Source organism: Enhydra lutris, unplaced genomic scaffold (genome assembly GCF_002288905.1).
Source record: "Enhydra lutris kenyoni isolate GAN:26980312 unplaced genomic scaffold, ASM228890v2 scaffoldscaffold1, whole genome shotgun sequence".
Lineage (NCBI taxonomy): Eukaryota > Metazoa > Chordata > Mammalia > Carnivora > Mustelidae > Enhydra > Enhydra lutris.
This window is the reverse complement of record NW_019154085.1, coordinates 36,955,726-36,972,318: the sequence shown is the minus strand read 5'-3', so window position 1 is coordinate 36,972,318 and position 16,593 is coordinate 36,955,726. Positions and strand designations below refer to the sequence as shown.

The window sequence follows — 16,593 nt, the reverse complement described above, 5'->3', positions numbered from 1 at the left end:
AGGCACTTGAGCTGGGTTAAGTGGGGGGAGTCTAAATCAGTTCCCAGGCGTAGCTATTGTTCCCAGTGACTCTGTGAAGAATGGAATCAACAAGCCACTTGGCACCTTTGAGGCAGAAAATTGCAATCCCAAAGATTTTCAGTACTCCGGATAGCAAGTTACCTTGCTTCTCTCAACTATAGTTTCCTATTCTATAAAAAGGAGATTAAAAAAATACCTTTTCTCCATTCTCAGAGACTAAACATAGTGATTTAATAAAATAATAAGAAGGCACCTCAAGGACTATTCAAATGCAGTGTTTTCTTTCCATGTCCAAAAAATTGAAGAAAGGCGAAGTAGAAAGAAAATGTTATTTAAAGCAAAATAAGGGGTACCTGTGTGGGTCAGTCTGTTAAGCGTCTGACTCTCGATTTCAGCTCAGGTCATGATCTCATGGTCATGAGATTGAGTGTCACGTGGGGCTTTGCGTTGGGCATGGAGCCGGCTTAAGATTTTTTCTCTCCTTCTCCCTCTGCTCTTCCCCCCTTCTATCCCAAATCAATCAATCAATCAGTCAGTCAATCAAAATAAGATACCAGGGTGGACTACTATGCACAGTAAGATAATCATCCATTAACAATCTGACCAGGCTCCTTTGGGGAAGAGAAATAGAATACTGCCACAAGGATAACATGACTCCAGAGGAATTTCTTTATTTATGAACAGTTTTCTCTTTATTTATTCATGCCTTCATCTTTCCAGTTCACAAATGACCCTATTGCTCTTTTATATTCCCACATTACTTGACAATTAAATTGTACAACTGAAAAAATGTAAGAAAATACTTATAATATACCTTATTCATTCATATGTAAATATTATAAACAGTAAATATTGGTTGAATGAATGAATATATTGTATATTATAAGTGTTCATCACTTTTCTAGGTGTTGAGGATACAGTGGTAAATAAGCTGGACATCTTGCTTTTAGGGAGCAGCTTACATAGTCTGACATTCTCTTTGACCTTATTTATTATGGATATTATTAAATTTATATAAACTCATGCACAACTATCCATACTTACGTGTTGCAAAAGACTAATGAATAGAGGGGTGCCTGGGTGACTCAGTTGGTTAAGGGTCCCACACTTGATTTCAGCTCAGGTCATGATGTCTCAGGGTTGTGAGATCAAGCCCTGCGTCCAGCTCTGTGCTGAGTATGAAGCCTGCTTAGGATTCTCTCTCTCTCTCTTCCTCTGTTCGTCTCCTGCCATGCTCTCTCTCTCTCTCTCTCTCTCTCTCTCTCTCGACTAATGAATATATACCAGTGAGCATTAAATGAGAAGTTGGCATGACAGTTACATTTTCCTTCCTCCAACCATCCTTTATAGAGCCTTAGGATAAGTCTCTAAAATATCTTAAGAAAAATCGTCATGACAAGAGCCAATAGTCAAGTAAAATATTAAGTGGAAAATGCAAATAAGATTAATTACTTTTCTACAGAGGAAAATTTTTTCTGAGATGCATATTATGTGTAATAATAAGATCTACTCCCGGGCATGCATGAGTTCAAGGAGGTCCAGGTGCAAACCACTCTCCTTTCCAAATTGCACATTGATTAGACCAGGAAGCCATGGGGTAAATTGGAAGGAACACAGAAATTGGAGTCCAACAGGCCTAGATTGCAATGCTGGCTCTTCCACTTTATATTTGTGTAGTCTTGAAAGGATCAGTTAGCCTTTTTGTGCCTGATGTCTCCTCCGTAAAAGAGTAATGGCACCACCAACCTCACAGAAATAATGTTTATATTAAAGGTAATAGGATAGTCAAAGCACCTAATAGATGACAATAAACATTATATAATTATACCTGCCATTATTTTATAGGATGCATATCGTTTGGCCCTCATTTACCTAAGACTCCTAGGATGTTTACTTTCAAGAAGAGAGTTAAGAAAATATATTTTCTGTCTATGAATGCAATAGCCATAGAACATTGCACATGTACTACAATCCTTTCTCTAAGTTTATTTTGAGGTATTACTTAACAATTCATGTTGATGTACTAATACCTCTTTTGATTCCTGCCACAATATATAAAACTTATGTTATATATATTTAATCTAAATGGTATGAAATGGCCAATATGGAACCATTTTTACCTATAAATATAGTAACTTCATTTGGTTCCACTTTATAATTATTGGTATTCATGCCTGTCCACTGACAGTATTTTGTGCCCCATCTTCCGGTCCCCACCCCCCATCAATTTATGTTTGGATCTCCCAGCATACCTTGCATATAATAGACACCCAAAAAGTATCTTGTAAATTTCAGGTTAGTTTAGTATCTCTGAATTCAGTAGAAATAAAATTAATCAAGCCAGCCACTGTTACTCTACAGCAGTAGTTCCTCATCATTGTGGGGGATCTCATACCCTTTGTGAATTTCATAAAAGCTACAGACCAGTGGTTCTCAAATATTTATACATGTAGGAATCACCAAAAGATTTTTCTTGAGAACGCAAATTCTGATTTACTGGATCTGAGGTGGCTCCCGAGATTGTAGATTTCTAACCAGCTGCCAAGCGATGCCAAGGCTGCTAGTCTACAACCTATACTTTGGAAAGTAAGGTTATGAACCCCTTCTTTGAAAAACAGACCTAATTACATAATCACATGGGTCAATTCTATTTCTGAGCCCCCTGGACCCCTTAGAGAATGACTGGAATGACTGGATTTTACATTTTATAATTACTCTAATTATAATATTCAACCCAAAAGATTAATAAATGATATTTATATAAGAAAAAGGTATACTACTTTCAGACATACAATATGGATGTCTATGTGTCTGTATTTCTCTGAATGTACACATACTTACCCCTTACACACACACGTATTCAGACTCAAGGATTCCAAACTGGCAAGCTAACTAGGATTAGACCCAGTGAACTCTAACTGCAGATAAGCATATGATTTAAATAATCCTTTTTATAAGACACACATTTATACATAAACTACTTCCTCCAAACATTTCAAATTCCACCTTGATATAAATTTATTTAGGTTTCTCCTCACCACTAACTCCCATTTCCATTCAAAGAATTTTCTGTTAAAAATTACTGTGAATCGGGGAGCCTGGGTAGCTCAGTGGGTTAAAGCCTCAACCTTCGGCTCAGGTCATGATCTCAGAGTCCTGGGATCGAGCCCCGCATCGGGCTCTCTGCTCAGCGGGGAGCCTGCTTCCCTCTCTCTCTCTCTCTCTCTCTGCCTATCTCTCTGCCTACTTGTGATCTCTGTCTGTCAAATAAATAAACAAAATCTTTAAAAAAAAATACTGGACCTTGTTGTCTCAAAAAACCTTAAAAAAAATTACTGTGAATCAGCATAAAAATAAAAATAAAAATCCCAATGCACAGATATGTTTGTAATTTACTAGTCTTCTGTGCAGGAGCAATTGAAATTTTTTGCTATTCTAATGAACAACAATATGGATAGCAAAAAGTGTGTAGTGGAGAATAAGTATATGGTCTGTCAGGGTGCCTGGGTGGCTCACTGGGTTAAAGACTCTGCCTTCGGCTCAGGTCAAGATCCCAGGGTCCTGGGATAGAGCCCGCATCAGGCTTTCTGATCAGCAGGGAGCCTGCTTCCTCCTCTCTCTCTGCCTGCTTCTCTGCCTACTTGTGATCTCTGTCTGTCAAATAAATAAATAAAATCTTAAAAAAAAAAAAAGGATATAGTCTGTCGCCCTAGAACAGAAGAAAATTAATAGGTCTCACAGGGACACCATCCAATAATTTAAGCCTCCTCATCACTGCTTTCTTCATATGCTGGCCTTTTCAAGATAATCAGTGCTCTTCCAGTGAATTTCTTTATACTTCATTGTGTCTGCTTCTTCAGATGAGCAACACACATTATAAATTCTAACTGTAGTTAATAGAAACACTGAAATACGGACACAGACTTTTCTGAACATCACCAAGGCAGAAAAGGATCTTGGTGACCAAGACAGCCTTAACATTCCCCTCAGCTTGACTAGACTTCCGGCTGTCTTCTCCTAGACTGGAAGCACTGACACCCCCTTTTCTCAGAACATTTACTCTAGAAAACATGGTTAGGAATCTTTGCCCCTTTGAGATGTAAACCATTTGAAAAGCCTCATCCCAGGTTTATAGGCCAGGAGTGTCTTTTTCTTTTTTCTTTTCTTTTTCTTTTTTTGTTTTTTTAAGTGTTGATTCTTTTTTTTTTTTTAAGATTTTATTTATTTATTTGACAGACAGAGATCACAAGTAGGCAGAGAGGCAGGCAGAGAGAGGTGGGGAAGCACGCTCCCTGCTGAGCAGACACCCCCGGGGGAGCTCGATCCCAAGACCCTGGGATCATGACCTGAGCCCAAAGCAGAAGCTCAAACCACTGAGCCACCCAGGCGCCCTAGGAGTGTCTTTTTCAAAGACCTGAGAACCATCTCTGAAGTAAGATCATCAAAGAAGGTAATGTCCCTTTCTCTGTGGAAGGATGGGAGCCTAAGGTCAGCAGGAGCCTGACTCCAAGTTCCAAAACCACTTCCTCCCATGCAGATAAGCCAATCAGCAAGTCCAGATGGCCTGCAGCTGTCTGACACCAGCTCTTTTTTTTTTTTTTTTTTGACAGGTTAACTTTTATTGTGTAGTTGAGGAAACAAAGGCATTAAAAAAAAATCTAATATACAGAATGAAAGTCACAGAATAGGTCAGGGCAAAAACAAACACTTGTGCTTTTTAAGGTTTCCAATATAGTGGTAGAGAGAGACCACAAAACCATTTTACAAATATACAGACTTTACTATGTTGGGATTCGATAACTTTGAGGTTTTTGTTCCAACATTCTGACATAAAGAAAGATTTGTATTAACTAAGTCAACTAGAAAAATTTTTATGTAATTTCTAAGAAATTCTGTTTTTTTGAAGTTCTGTAACACCAACATCTTGTATCCATTATTTTTTTTTTATTTCTTTTCAGTGTAACAGAATTCATTGTTTATGCACCACACCCAGTGCTCCATGCAATACGTGCCCTCCTTAATACCCACCACCTGGCTCCCCCAACCTCCCACCCCCCACCCCTTCAAAACCCTCAGGTTGTTTTTCAGAGTCCATAGTCTCTCATGGTTCATCTCTCCTTCCAAATTCCCTCAACTCCCTTCTCTTGTCCATCTCCCCATACATGACACCAGCTCTTAAAAAGCCCGTGGGCCTTTTGTTTCAGTGGAGTTGTGATCCAGCTCAGTTCTGGTCCTTTTTCCTAATTTAAGAGCTTTGAAGAAAATCTTCCTTAACCTGTTTAACTTTGCCCGGTGCCACTTTTGCTTTGGCAGGAGACAACAAAAATATGTGATGCAACTGGTGTAGTTTCCCGAAGTCAGACTTTCTCCTGGGTACCTTGTGTGCTTTATTTTCCTATTTATTTATGCTATTTATTTTGAATAGCACTTGAATTTTTTTCAAGCAATGCATCCATCGAAGCCCAGAAGATATTCCAAGTATTTTAAATGTCCCCCATTCCTTGTAACAAGAAAGACTGGTGGAAGAAGAAAGGTCAGAACTGATAGTTTTTTATTCTCTCTTTCAATAAATACGTTTTTTCCTCTCTACATTCAGTGCCCTTGGCTGCCAGATATCTGCTTGGTCCAGTGTGCAAGAGGGAACAGGGCAAACAGTACCAACTGCATCATCTTTGAAATCAACAAATTTTTGATCGGTCTGGAACTGGTGCAGGAGCGCCAGCTCCTTCTGGAAACAAGTATCTTAAAAGTGGAGGATGACACCAACTGCTCCCTGTCTTCAATCGAGGAGGACTTTCTCACCGCCTCTGAGCACTTGGAGGAGGAAAACGAGGTGGAAGACTACAGGAGCGGTGAGAACTGCCCCATGAAACAAATGCGCATTAGTCACCCTCTAAAAATGACTGGAATTTCAGGAAAGTTTCAGGCCATGTCGGTTTGGCTGACACACCATAATCTTCACTTACAGAGTTTAAGGAGGACAGGAGGATAACAGACCATGAGTGAGCTGCCGACTCAAGCACTTGGACCCAATGGTTGGATGGCTCCATTTCCCTAAAGATGCCTTGGGGATGCTGAAGGACATCCTCCTGCCTGCCAAGAGACTAAGACTATCACAGGGAGGAAAGTTATCTTCCCTGAGACTTCCATAAAGCTACCATTAGCTGATGCCAACTTAAACTGGCCTAATTCTTGCACTGCCTCTTAGAGGCTGGGAAGCCTGGTTTGGTTACCTAGTCCTTCTGAGCCCCAGTTTCTTTATCCAGTATTTCGGAGTATAATAGTGCCTCTTAGCACTGCTTAACACTTACTCTATTCAGCTATATATGTATTTATAATATTTACCTGTTATTTATGGTAAGGACAGAAGGAAATAAGGCAGGAGAGTACTTAGCCCTTAGCCTTTATTCAGTTTTGAATGACAGATTCAAAGAGCTCAGTGAACGATGTGTTCTTCTTCCCCACTCTTAGCCACAGAGGAAGGGATCCTGTCGATGCTGTTGTCAGTCCCTGGGACAAGTCCTACCCAAACTTCAGAGCAAATTTTTGCAGCAAAGCTTACTGTGGAGGTTGCTGTAAACATTCTCCCTCCTCCTTCCATGTGTACTGGGAAGCTCTGAGATGCAACTGTCTGGGTTACTTTTCCCATGGAGCCATGGGGAAACATAATTAAGGGCATCTGGGTGGCTCAGTCAGTTAAGCGTCTGCCTCCAGCTCAGGCCATGATCTCAGGGTCCTGAAATCAAGCCCCCAAATCGGTCGGCTTGTCCCTTTCCCTCTGCCCCTCCTTCACCCCCCTCGTGCTCTTTCTCCCTCTGCTCTCTCTCTCTCTCTCTCTCTCTCAAATAAATAAATAAAAATCTTTAAAGAAAGAAAGAAAGGATCGGCACTCAGCTCCCACTGCCATCTTCTCCCACTCTAGTGCGGACATTTATATCTCACATCGAAAGACATTTTGTTGAGTGTGGTTCTATAATGAAATTCAAAAACATTTTCGGATTCATTTGTTTTTCTAAATTCTGTTTATTTGGGGGGCGGGGAACCACCCCTAGTGCTATAAGGCATTTTAAAAAAGTAATTGTTACTTTTCTTGAAAAAAATAAGGCATTTTTAAAAAGTAATCTCATGAGATCCTGCTATCCAAAAAGTAATGGTGGGCCCTCATTTTGTCTTCAATAGGTTATGAGAATATAAATGTCTCAGCTAATGTTTTGGAAAGTAAAAGACCAAAGGAAGCCACTCTGCAGGAATGGAATAACAACAAGGAAAAGTTGTTTTATGCTCTGGAAGACAAATATATTGGCAAATACCATCCGATGACGAAGGCAGAAGGATCGGTGGAAAAAGTAGAAGACACCCTTTTGCAGAGTCTTGGTGCATCACCCAAGCCATTGGAATGGAAAGGTGAAGCTGTGCAGAATAAGAGCCTAGCCACAAATTATTATTATTTAGAAAATGTTAAAGGTCATGTGGAAAAATCACAGGCACCATATATTCCTGGGGATGCTTACTTCTCCAGGATGGTTAAGAACGGTGGGCCTCCCATATATAGCACCCTCACTAAGCATGACAACAGCTTGGATCCAAGGGACTGTGAAGATGGCACAAACTCCTTTCCTCCCAAACAGGACGGAGAAGCCACTACTGGCGAGTATGCTACAAATTTAGCAGAATCCGTGCTGCAAGATGCATTTATTCGGTTGTCCCAGTCTCAGCCTACACCTCCCCAAGATTCCACAGTCAGTGTTTCTGTCGGAAATGCTCTGCTACCCAGTGGCTGTTCCACAAAAGGTATGGTGGTCCCTCAGTCATGGAACAAGCTCCCCAAAATTGTCATTGTTCAGAGTCCAGATGGCAGTGATGCTGCCCCTGAGGCAGGCATCCCCTCATGGTCTGAGGTGGAGGTCTCCGTTGAAACCTCAGGTGTCCTCTCTGGAGAGAACTCCAGCAGACACCCTCAGAGTGCTCTAGAAGTTGCACTGGCTTGCGCGGCCACTGTGATTGGAACCATTTCCAGTCCTCAGGCCACAGAAAGGCTCAAAATGGAGCAAGAATCTTTGGTTTCGACCCCTTCAGTGGGAGGCCATGAACCACTGCAAGCTCAAATATCCCAGGTACTCAAGGAGCCTTCCATCAGTGAATACTCCTTTCCATCTGCTCTGTGTGGCATGACTCAGGTGGCGAGTGCCGTTGCTGTGTGTGGCCTGGGTGAAACAGGAGAGGCGAAGGCTCCGAGTGGCCTCTCGTGTGCAGCTGAGGCCTGTACAGCCGTCCCCCCGCTCTGCAGTCTGGCGACAGCGGGGAGCCTGGAGCTGGGAAATGAGGCCATAGCTTGGGCATTGCTCAAGGAGGCTGCTCTGGTTTTAACAAGGCCTGGTCCCTGCAGCAGCGTTGGAGACCTCATGGAATCCATGAGCAAGAGAATCATAGAAACTGCTTCAAAGCCTCAGGTCTTTGAAAATGTCAGCTCAGAAAATGTCCTCAGGGATGATCTGGCACAGACCCTGTCCAGTGTTATCCTGAAGCATTCCATTGATGAAGCTCACCAGAAAAACAAAATACTTGATCACAATGACAGCAGGCATTCACCTGAAACCCTCGACACCTTGATGGAAAGTGCCAGTCAGCTGCTCTTCCGTGTGATATGCTTTACATTCAAGAAGATGAGTCATTTTGTACAGCTTGGGGAATGCCCCGCTGTCCTCGCTAATGAGGCCATCAGCTGTACGGAAGCAGAATTAGGCTACCGGCCACCTGACCAGGCTGGCAGTCTAGCCTGGACCAAAGCCATTGAGTATTCCAGCAGCTATCCACTTAGCAATCCACGCAGCGCTAGTCTTGTGATCAATGATCTTGCAGATGATGTGTGTCCAAAGCAAGATAGCAAGGGCCCAGTGAAGCCAGGCCTCTTCCAGAACCCCATGCTGCAATCTCAGTGGCCCTGTAGACCCAGAGAGCCTCATTCTTCAACTGCTAAAACACCCCCCAGAGAAATATATCAAAAAGCAATGGCAGGAGAAGATCCACACGACCCTCATCAGATGCGCAGGTACAGTGAGAATGAGTACGGAGCCGCTTCGGAGGGAGAGTGGACACTGGCAGTGGGCAAGGGCAGCAGAGGTTCCCAGGATGCAGAGGACAGCACCAGTGCAAACGCCCAGGAGAAGTATAATTGTGCCTCCCCTCTAAACAATGAAATTCAAGTGAACTTGTCATTGTCAGGGAATGACTTGCTGCTTCCTGCTCAACCTGTGCTACAGGCAAAACATGCAGATATATACTGCATTACAGACTTCGCGGAAGAATTAGCAGAGATGATTGTCTCCATGGCAACTGAAATCGCAGCAATTTGCCTTGACAACTCAAATGGAAAACAACCCTGGTTCTGTGCGTGGAAGAGAGGGAATGAGTTTCCGGTTTCCCCGAACGTATCCTGCCGGTCCTTGAAGAGGAAGAAGGAAAGCCAGACCAGTGGGGCCGCAGTGAGGAAGCACAAGCCACCAAGACTCAGCGAGATCAAGAGGAAAACCGATGAGCACCCGGAGCTTAAGGAGAAGCTGATGAACAGGGTCATGGATGAGTCAATGAACCTTGAGGACGTCCCGGATTCTGTCAGTATTTTTGCAAACGAAGTGGCAGCCAAGATCATGAACCTAACAGAGTTCTCCATGGTGGACGGCGTCTGGCAAGCCCAGAGCCATCCCCGGAACCGGTTACTCAGTGGAGACAGGTGGAACCGGCCGAAGGCCTCCAGCTGTGAAAGCATCCCAGAGGAGGACTCGAACACCCAGGCTTATGTAAACAGCCTGGGTTTAATGAGTACCCTAAGTCAGCCAGTTAGCAGGGCCAGCTCTGTCTCCAAGCAGTCCAGCTGTGAGAGCATCACTGAGGAGTTTTCCAGGTTCATGGTAAACCAGATGGAAAATGAAGGAAGAGGGTTTGAGTTACTGCTGGATTACTATGCGGGCAAGAACGCCAGCAGCATCCTGAACTCGGCCATGCAACAGGCATGCCGTAAAAATGACCATCTCAGTGTGAGGCCAAGCTGTCCCTCTAAGCAGTCCAGCACCGAGAGCATAACGGAGGAGTTTTATAGGTACATGCTGAGGGACATTGAAAGAGAAAGCAGGGACAGCACCTCCTCCAGACGAAGCAGCCAGGATTGGACCGTTGGCTTACTGTCACCTTCTCTGCGATCCCCATTGTGTTACAGACAGTCGTCCATGCCAGATAGCAGATCCCTGGGGGCCAGGCTGACAGTGAATGCACCCATCAAAGCCAACTCTTTAGATGGCTTCGCTCAAAACAGCCAGCAAGATTTCCTAAGTGTACATCCAGTCAGTAGCGCTTCCTCCTCAGGTCTCTGCAAATCTGACTCTTGCTTGTATTGGAGAGGTGGAACGGACCAGATCACCAACATGTTAATTCACGAGACGTGGGCAAACTCAATCAAAGCCCTCATGCAGAAGAACAAAATTATAGTGGATGATGCCAAGGCAGCTGAGGTTGATCCTGCCTCTGGTGGCTCTCCCATGCAAGTGGAGAAATGTGCAAACAGACCAGCTTCAAGCAGAGTGCAAAGTGGGCCAAGTCTTCTTGTTCAGGAGCCCATTGATAACCAAAGGAAAGGCTCCGTTACTGAAAGCAAACAGCCCTCAGTGTTGTCTCAGAGCAAAGCTGCTCCTCTTACAAACCACAACAGTTTAGATTCTTTTAAAAAGGAAACTTCTTCGTGCTATGGGACGATGCCTGTAAACCGCACCAGGAGGTCACTTTGCTCAAGAGAAGTGCCTTTAATTCACATCGAAACGGATCAGAGAGAAGAGTGTGTTGGAGAAACTGAACATTCCCCCTCTGAAACCAGGCCCCTACAAGAAGCAGAGGAGCATTTGAAAGATGAAAATGTCCCAGATGTGATGAAGGGAGGAGACACTACCGGGAGTGCCTGCCAAAACCCCAGGTGAGTGAATGACCCCTTAGACTAGATAGGGTGTTTGGGACTGGAGTTTGCCTCTTAATTAGTATTTATTCTAAATCCTAGGGGCTTCACTGATGCAAGAACTGAAATCCTGAGACAATAAATGACATTCATGGGTTAATAGACATTTACAATAGAAAGTTGGAAGTAATTTTTTAAAATTTCTTAAACAAATTGTGTTCATCTATATAATGGAGGAAATAGAGTTTTATTTTCTCCATGAAAATTAATATCCCATACTATGTTACCTCTTAAAATTAAGTCTTGAAAATTTTCAAGCAAAAAGGAAAATTACATCAACTAATTTGAAAAAAACCCTAAATTTTAATTTTAATATTGGAATGTGACATTAAATACTTTGGTATCATTTTTCTCTATCATCTGTTAAGTTTTTCTGTTTTGTTTTGTTCTAAAAATCTTTGCAAGGACACCATGCCCCACAAATGCTGGACCTTTAGACGCTTGGTCCAATCATGGCAGTGTTACAAAGTAAAATTAGAATTTTGCTATTTCAATAGTTCCTTTCCAGAAAATTGTAGTGTAGGTGACAATTCATTCTGAATCTGAGACAAAGAAATTATTTCATTCCAGGTGCTTAAGGAAGAGTCCATCCTTTTACATCTCCCCTTTTCTGTAGACATTCATAATATTCTTAAATATGAGACCATTGTACCATTTAAAAATTTATTATTGAAGTTTAGTTGACATACTATATTAGTTTCAAGTGTACAGCACAGTGATTGAACAGTTCTACTATATGTTACTCAGTGCTAATGTAGTCATCCATCGGTCACCATACATTATTATAGTATTACTGACTATAATCCCTATGCTATACTTTTCATCTCCATGCTTATTTGTTTTATACTTTTTTTTGTCTCTAGCTTCATAAGACAGAAAAAAAAACAGAAATTAAGCTACTACCATTGGAAAACATAAGTTGGAGAAATAGCCTATGTAGTCTTTTCAGGGACATATGTCTATTGTACAAAGAACCCATTATTTAGGTGCAATAAACTAGGTGAACACAGTCTTTATCAAATTTCAACTGTTCTAGAAAATCCTTAATACTTCCCCACCCTACCAGGGAAGCAGATGGGTGCTCCCTATCACTATAGGGCATCATTACAAGGTATGGGTGGTGGTGGTGGTCCAGGTGCATGTGAGTATTTCTTTCTTAGCCACTTAGTACTGAGAACTTTCCAATTGACTTAAATCTTGGAAGAATTCGAGGGGGAGGGGACTAGAAAACTTACAAGCAAAAGAACATAAAGTTTAAAAAAATGAAATACAGGCCAAGCTGACCAAAACACGTTCAGTAATTCTCCAGCTTTAGACAATACTTATCAAAGTCTTACAGAAGTACCATACCTCACTTTAGTACTCACCACCTCCAGGAAGTAGAGAAACTCCAGAAACAAGTTTTTTAAAGTGATCAGAGTTGAAGAAACAAAATAACCAAATGTGAGATATATGAAAATGGAAAAGTTTTATTTTAAAGATTTTATTTATTTATTTGACAGAGAGAGATCACAAGTAGGCAGAGAGGCAGGCAGAGAGAGAAGGGGGGGAAGCAGGCTCCCTGCTCAGCAGAAAGTCCGACGTGGGGCTCGATCCCAGGACCCCGGGACCATGACCTGAGCTGAAAGCAGAGGCTTTATCCCACTGAGCCACCCAGGCACCCTGGAAAAGTTTTATTTTAGATTCCAGGTGTCTGACATAGCATCTTCTTCAATGTCATCATAAACCAGCCAAGATATTTAGCCAAAGAAAGTTACCTTGTTAGGGAGCATTTTGAACAAGTAGTTCAACAAGATTCATGGCTACAGGCTCAAATCAAATACTGATTGCCTCTGAAATGAAATAATATTCATTATGCAATTTTGAGTGGAATGTCACTAATATTATGCTTAAAATATATACAACCTAGACACTTCCAAAAAATTGAGGAAATGTGCATAAATGAAGCCTCCCACTGATTTAGATTCATATTCCATATAAGGACCCAAACACATATTCTTTCTACTCATAATATAGACTTCTGATGCGGTTTTCCAACAACCAAAGAAAAAAGAATACAGAATCATCAGTCTTAGAAATTCAAGAGCTGACTCTGTTTCCAAAACATAACATTGAATATATTTTTCTTTGTGAAGCAGTATATGGAATTATTGAATGCCACTAACTAACCTTGAGCAAGTTCCCTAATCTCTCTATGTCAGTTTACTCGCCGATAGGGATAAAGCTTTTAACTCAGAGCCTCATCCATTAGAAGTATTCAATAAATGTTTACTTTATGGTTGTTGTTGTTGTTCAGAGTTAGGGTATATGATTGCCTTTGTTTTAAGAGATGTTTTTTCCCAAGAGAAACCTGTTATGAACAGTGTGAAAATTTTATTAAAACGTAAGTACTAAGATTTACAAGGAGGGAATTAGTTATATTTAGATCACGTTTTCTAAGCTCAAGGTTGTTATTGGGGATTTGGTATGTCAAAATACAGTACTCAGTACTCTGTGAAATAGTTCCTGACTACTTACACATGGAAGGAAGTTACACAGACACTCTTGATTCTGTTTGGCCATAGGGAGATGTCATGTCCTGAAGATATTTCTAGGCTACTCTTTGAAGGACATTTTCACAATTTTGTCAAAAACTTCATAAAAACCCAACATACTGAAATAAAATCACTTTCTTAATTTTCTTTTATTTGAAAAAAGAATAACAATTTCAGAATTCATTATGGAAGCCATGTTCAAATGGAAATAGCTATTGTATTTGAAGCTGCCACATTTGTCCAGATATCTGAATAACCCCTCAATTATAAAGAAGGTAAATGATTTAGGATAGCCCAATTCTTGATTTCTGGAAAAAAGAGTATCCTATTGGTAGGCAATAATATGTTTTTAACTCAGCTGCCCTCTCTGAGATTATTGAAGAGCAATTATATAACTTTTTGACAATTTGATATCACAAGTTATAAACACCAAGCTGAGAATTCTGAGCATTCGTATGTTGTCCTCATTGGCATAATCTGGTTTTTTAAAGTGTATTTTATGTTGTGTTTTGATTTCTATTTGCTTCAAGAAAACAATTATTCATCCAACAAATATTTGCACGTCCATCCTGTGATACACACTGCCCTTGGGGCTAAATAAACAGTAGAGAAGAGGGATTTAGTACCTGCTGTCATAGCTCCTACACACCCAGTGGGAGACAAGACAATATGCATGGGAAGACCCTTTGGGAAGAGATTATTACAGTGTGTTAGGAGAGGAAAATAAAAGGAATAATGTGATGCAGAGCAACTGGTTGGGGAATGCAGTTACTTAAGATAGAATGTGGGCATTTGGATGAGACCTAGGACAAGAGAGTGTGCCAACCATGTAAAGAATTGAAGTGGAAGGGGCGCCTGGGTGGCTCAGTCGGTTAAGCCTCTGTTTTGGGCTCAGGTCATGATCCCAGGGTCCTGGGATCGAGCCCCGAGTTGGGCTCTCTGCTCAGTGGGGTGCCTGCTTTCCCCTCTCTTTCTGCCCATCTCTCTGCCTACTTGTGATCTCTGTCTGTCAAATAAATAAATAAAATCTTAAAAAAAAAAAGGAATTGAAGTGGAAGATGTACATTTGTGTTTCAAACAGTACTGGTGTTCTATCTAGCCTAAAAAAATCCTCCCACCACAGATCACCTAGAAATCCCACATTAAATATTGTAAATATCCCTTTTGAATACAGAGCTGCCTTAACAGTATTAAATAAATAATGATAATGAAAATCTTGGAGGCAGAAGATGAAGGATATAGAAATGAAAGTAGTAAACAAAAGTAGTAATTCTGCACTTGCTCTTGAGGACTTTCCAGTCTCCCTAACCTACAAGTTCACTTTCTAAAAGCTAGTGAAAAGTGGGAAATAAGACTGTGGGTCCATGAATGGTGAAGACTTAGAAATGACACCAACCTCCAATTCTTGAAGTGTTATGCCCTCAGAAAAAAGTACAAACAGTAAAAAGGTTCACTCACCAGAAAAGGAGTTGATAAGAACAGTTATCTTTTGGGGTTACGGCTCTAGATAGAAGGGGGAAATTCCTCCAAGAATTTATACCACAGCTTCCCTAATGTATATGTGAGGTTTTAATTTACACCATCTGTGTGGTCCAGAAAACCCCAAGTTGGTAAATTAATAAAGCAATTTCAGGTTAACAACACTGTGAGATCTTGGCAGAGACAACAATAAATCTCTGGGTATTTAAGCCCAAGTCTCAAAAGCTTTCAATAGATAAAGCTTTATCAAATAAGCGGTCAGAACCTCAAATCACAAGATACACAAGGAATCAAAGCACTGTGAGCAAGACTCAGTACAAATACCAAATAGTAGGATTAGCCCTAATAAGGATTTCAGATATATGAATTATTAGATACAGAATATAAAATAAATATTTTTCAAATATTTTTTAAAATAAGGTATATAAACTAGGAACAAAGAATAAACTACAATTAAAATAGAATGAGGCAGGCTTAAAAATTAGTTAAATACTACAAGAGATGATAAATATAATCACTGAAATTAAAATGTCTATTATAAAAAATAATTACTAAGAAATAAAACCATTGAAATAAGGCTTTAATGGCATACTTGCAGAGAGAACTATAGAAAAAGATAAATGTGTAAGGAACTTTGTTTCCATTCATGATGGAATAACTAAAGCTAAGTTTACTCTGCTTCTGTAAACAACCAGAAAAATGGGGAATATATATGAAACAATTGTTGTCAGACTTTGTACAACAAGAAGCCCTTTGAAAGAGGGAAACAGACATGGTGACCCTGATAATTGCCCAAAAGCTCTGCCTAAATTCTTTTCAGGCAATAGTGCAAAGTGAACAAACCTAAGCAGAGCTCAGCAGGCACTTTCAGTTAAGAAGTCAGAGATTAGGGGGTGCTACACAGAGAAAGAACTCCAGTAGCCTACAGAGGGATCCCCCTGAGCCTGTTGCTGAATGTTAAACCGTGCATATATAGATGAAACCCCATGAAGCCAAAGAGCTGTACGCTGAAGAATTCCACAGGTTCACAGGGGACCTGGAGAAGTTTATTTCCAACCAGAGTAGAGAATCCATGTGAAACTCATGTAACATTTATCAGAGACCCTAAGAGTGCATCACATTATAGATTTAAGGCTAAATTACCCTTAAAAAATAAAAGCTAATCTAAACTTGCTCTAAAAAAAACTTGAAAATAAGCATTGAAAAGATCAAACTGAACTGAAACTCTAGTTTAATCTAGAGTGAGTCTAACACACTTTAAAGAAATACAGCAAAATCCAGCATAAATTTACAACATAAGATCCAATTAAAAAATGTTTCACATATACCATAAAAGATCCTGAACTCTAGGAAACAAACTGAGGGTTGCTAAAAGGGAGGTGGGTGAGGGGAAGAGATAACTAGGGATGGGCATTAAGGAGGGCACCTGATATAATGAGCACTGGGTGTTATAGGCAACTGATGAATCGTTAAATTCTACTTCTGAAACTAATAAAAAAAAGTGTTAAAATTTGAAATAAAAAAAAACAAAGCAGAAAAATGTCACTCATAACCAATAGG

General features: G+C 40.7%; 1 protein-coding gene across 1 annotated transcript in view; it reads left to right on the top strand.

Moving 5' to 3' along the window:
- Positions 1-16,593, top strand: part of LOC111144481 (SPHK1 interactor, AKAP domain containing) — a 167,121-nt gene that overhangs the window by 128,080 nt on the left and 22,448 nt on the right. Inside the window, exons 6-7 of the mRNA XM_022498784.1 lie at positions 5,618-5,873; positions 7,201-10,981. Coding sequence (XP_022354492.1) covers positions 5,618-5,873; positions 7,201-10,981 — 4,037 coding nt within the window. The remainder of the gene's footprint in view (positions 1-5,617; positions 5,874-7,200; positions 10,982-16,593) is intronic.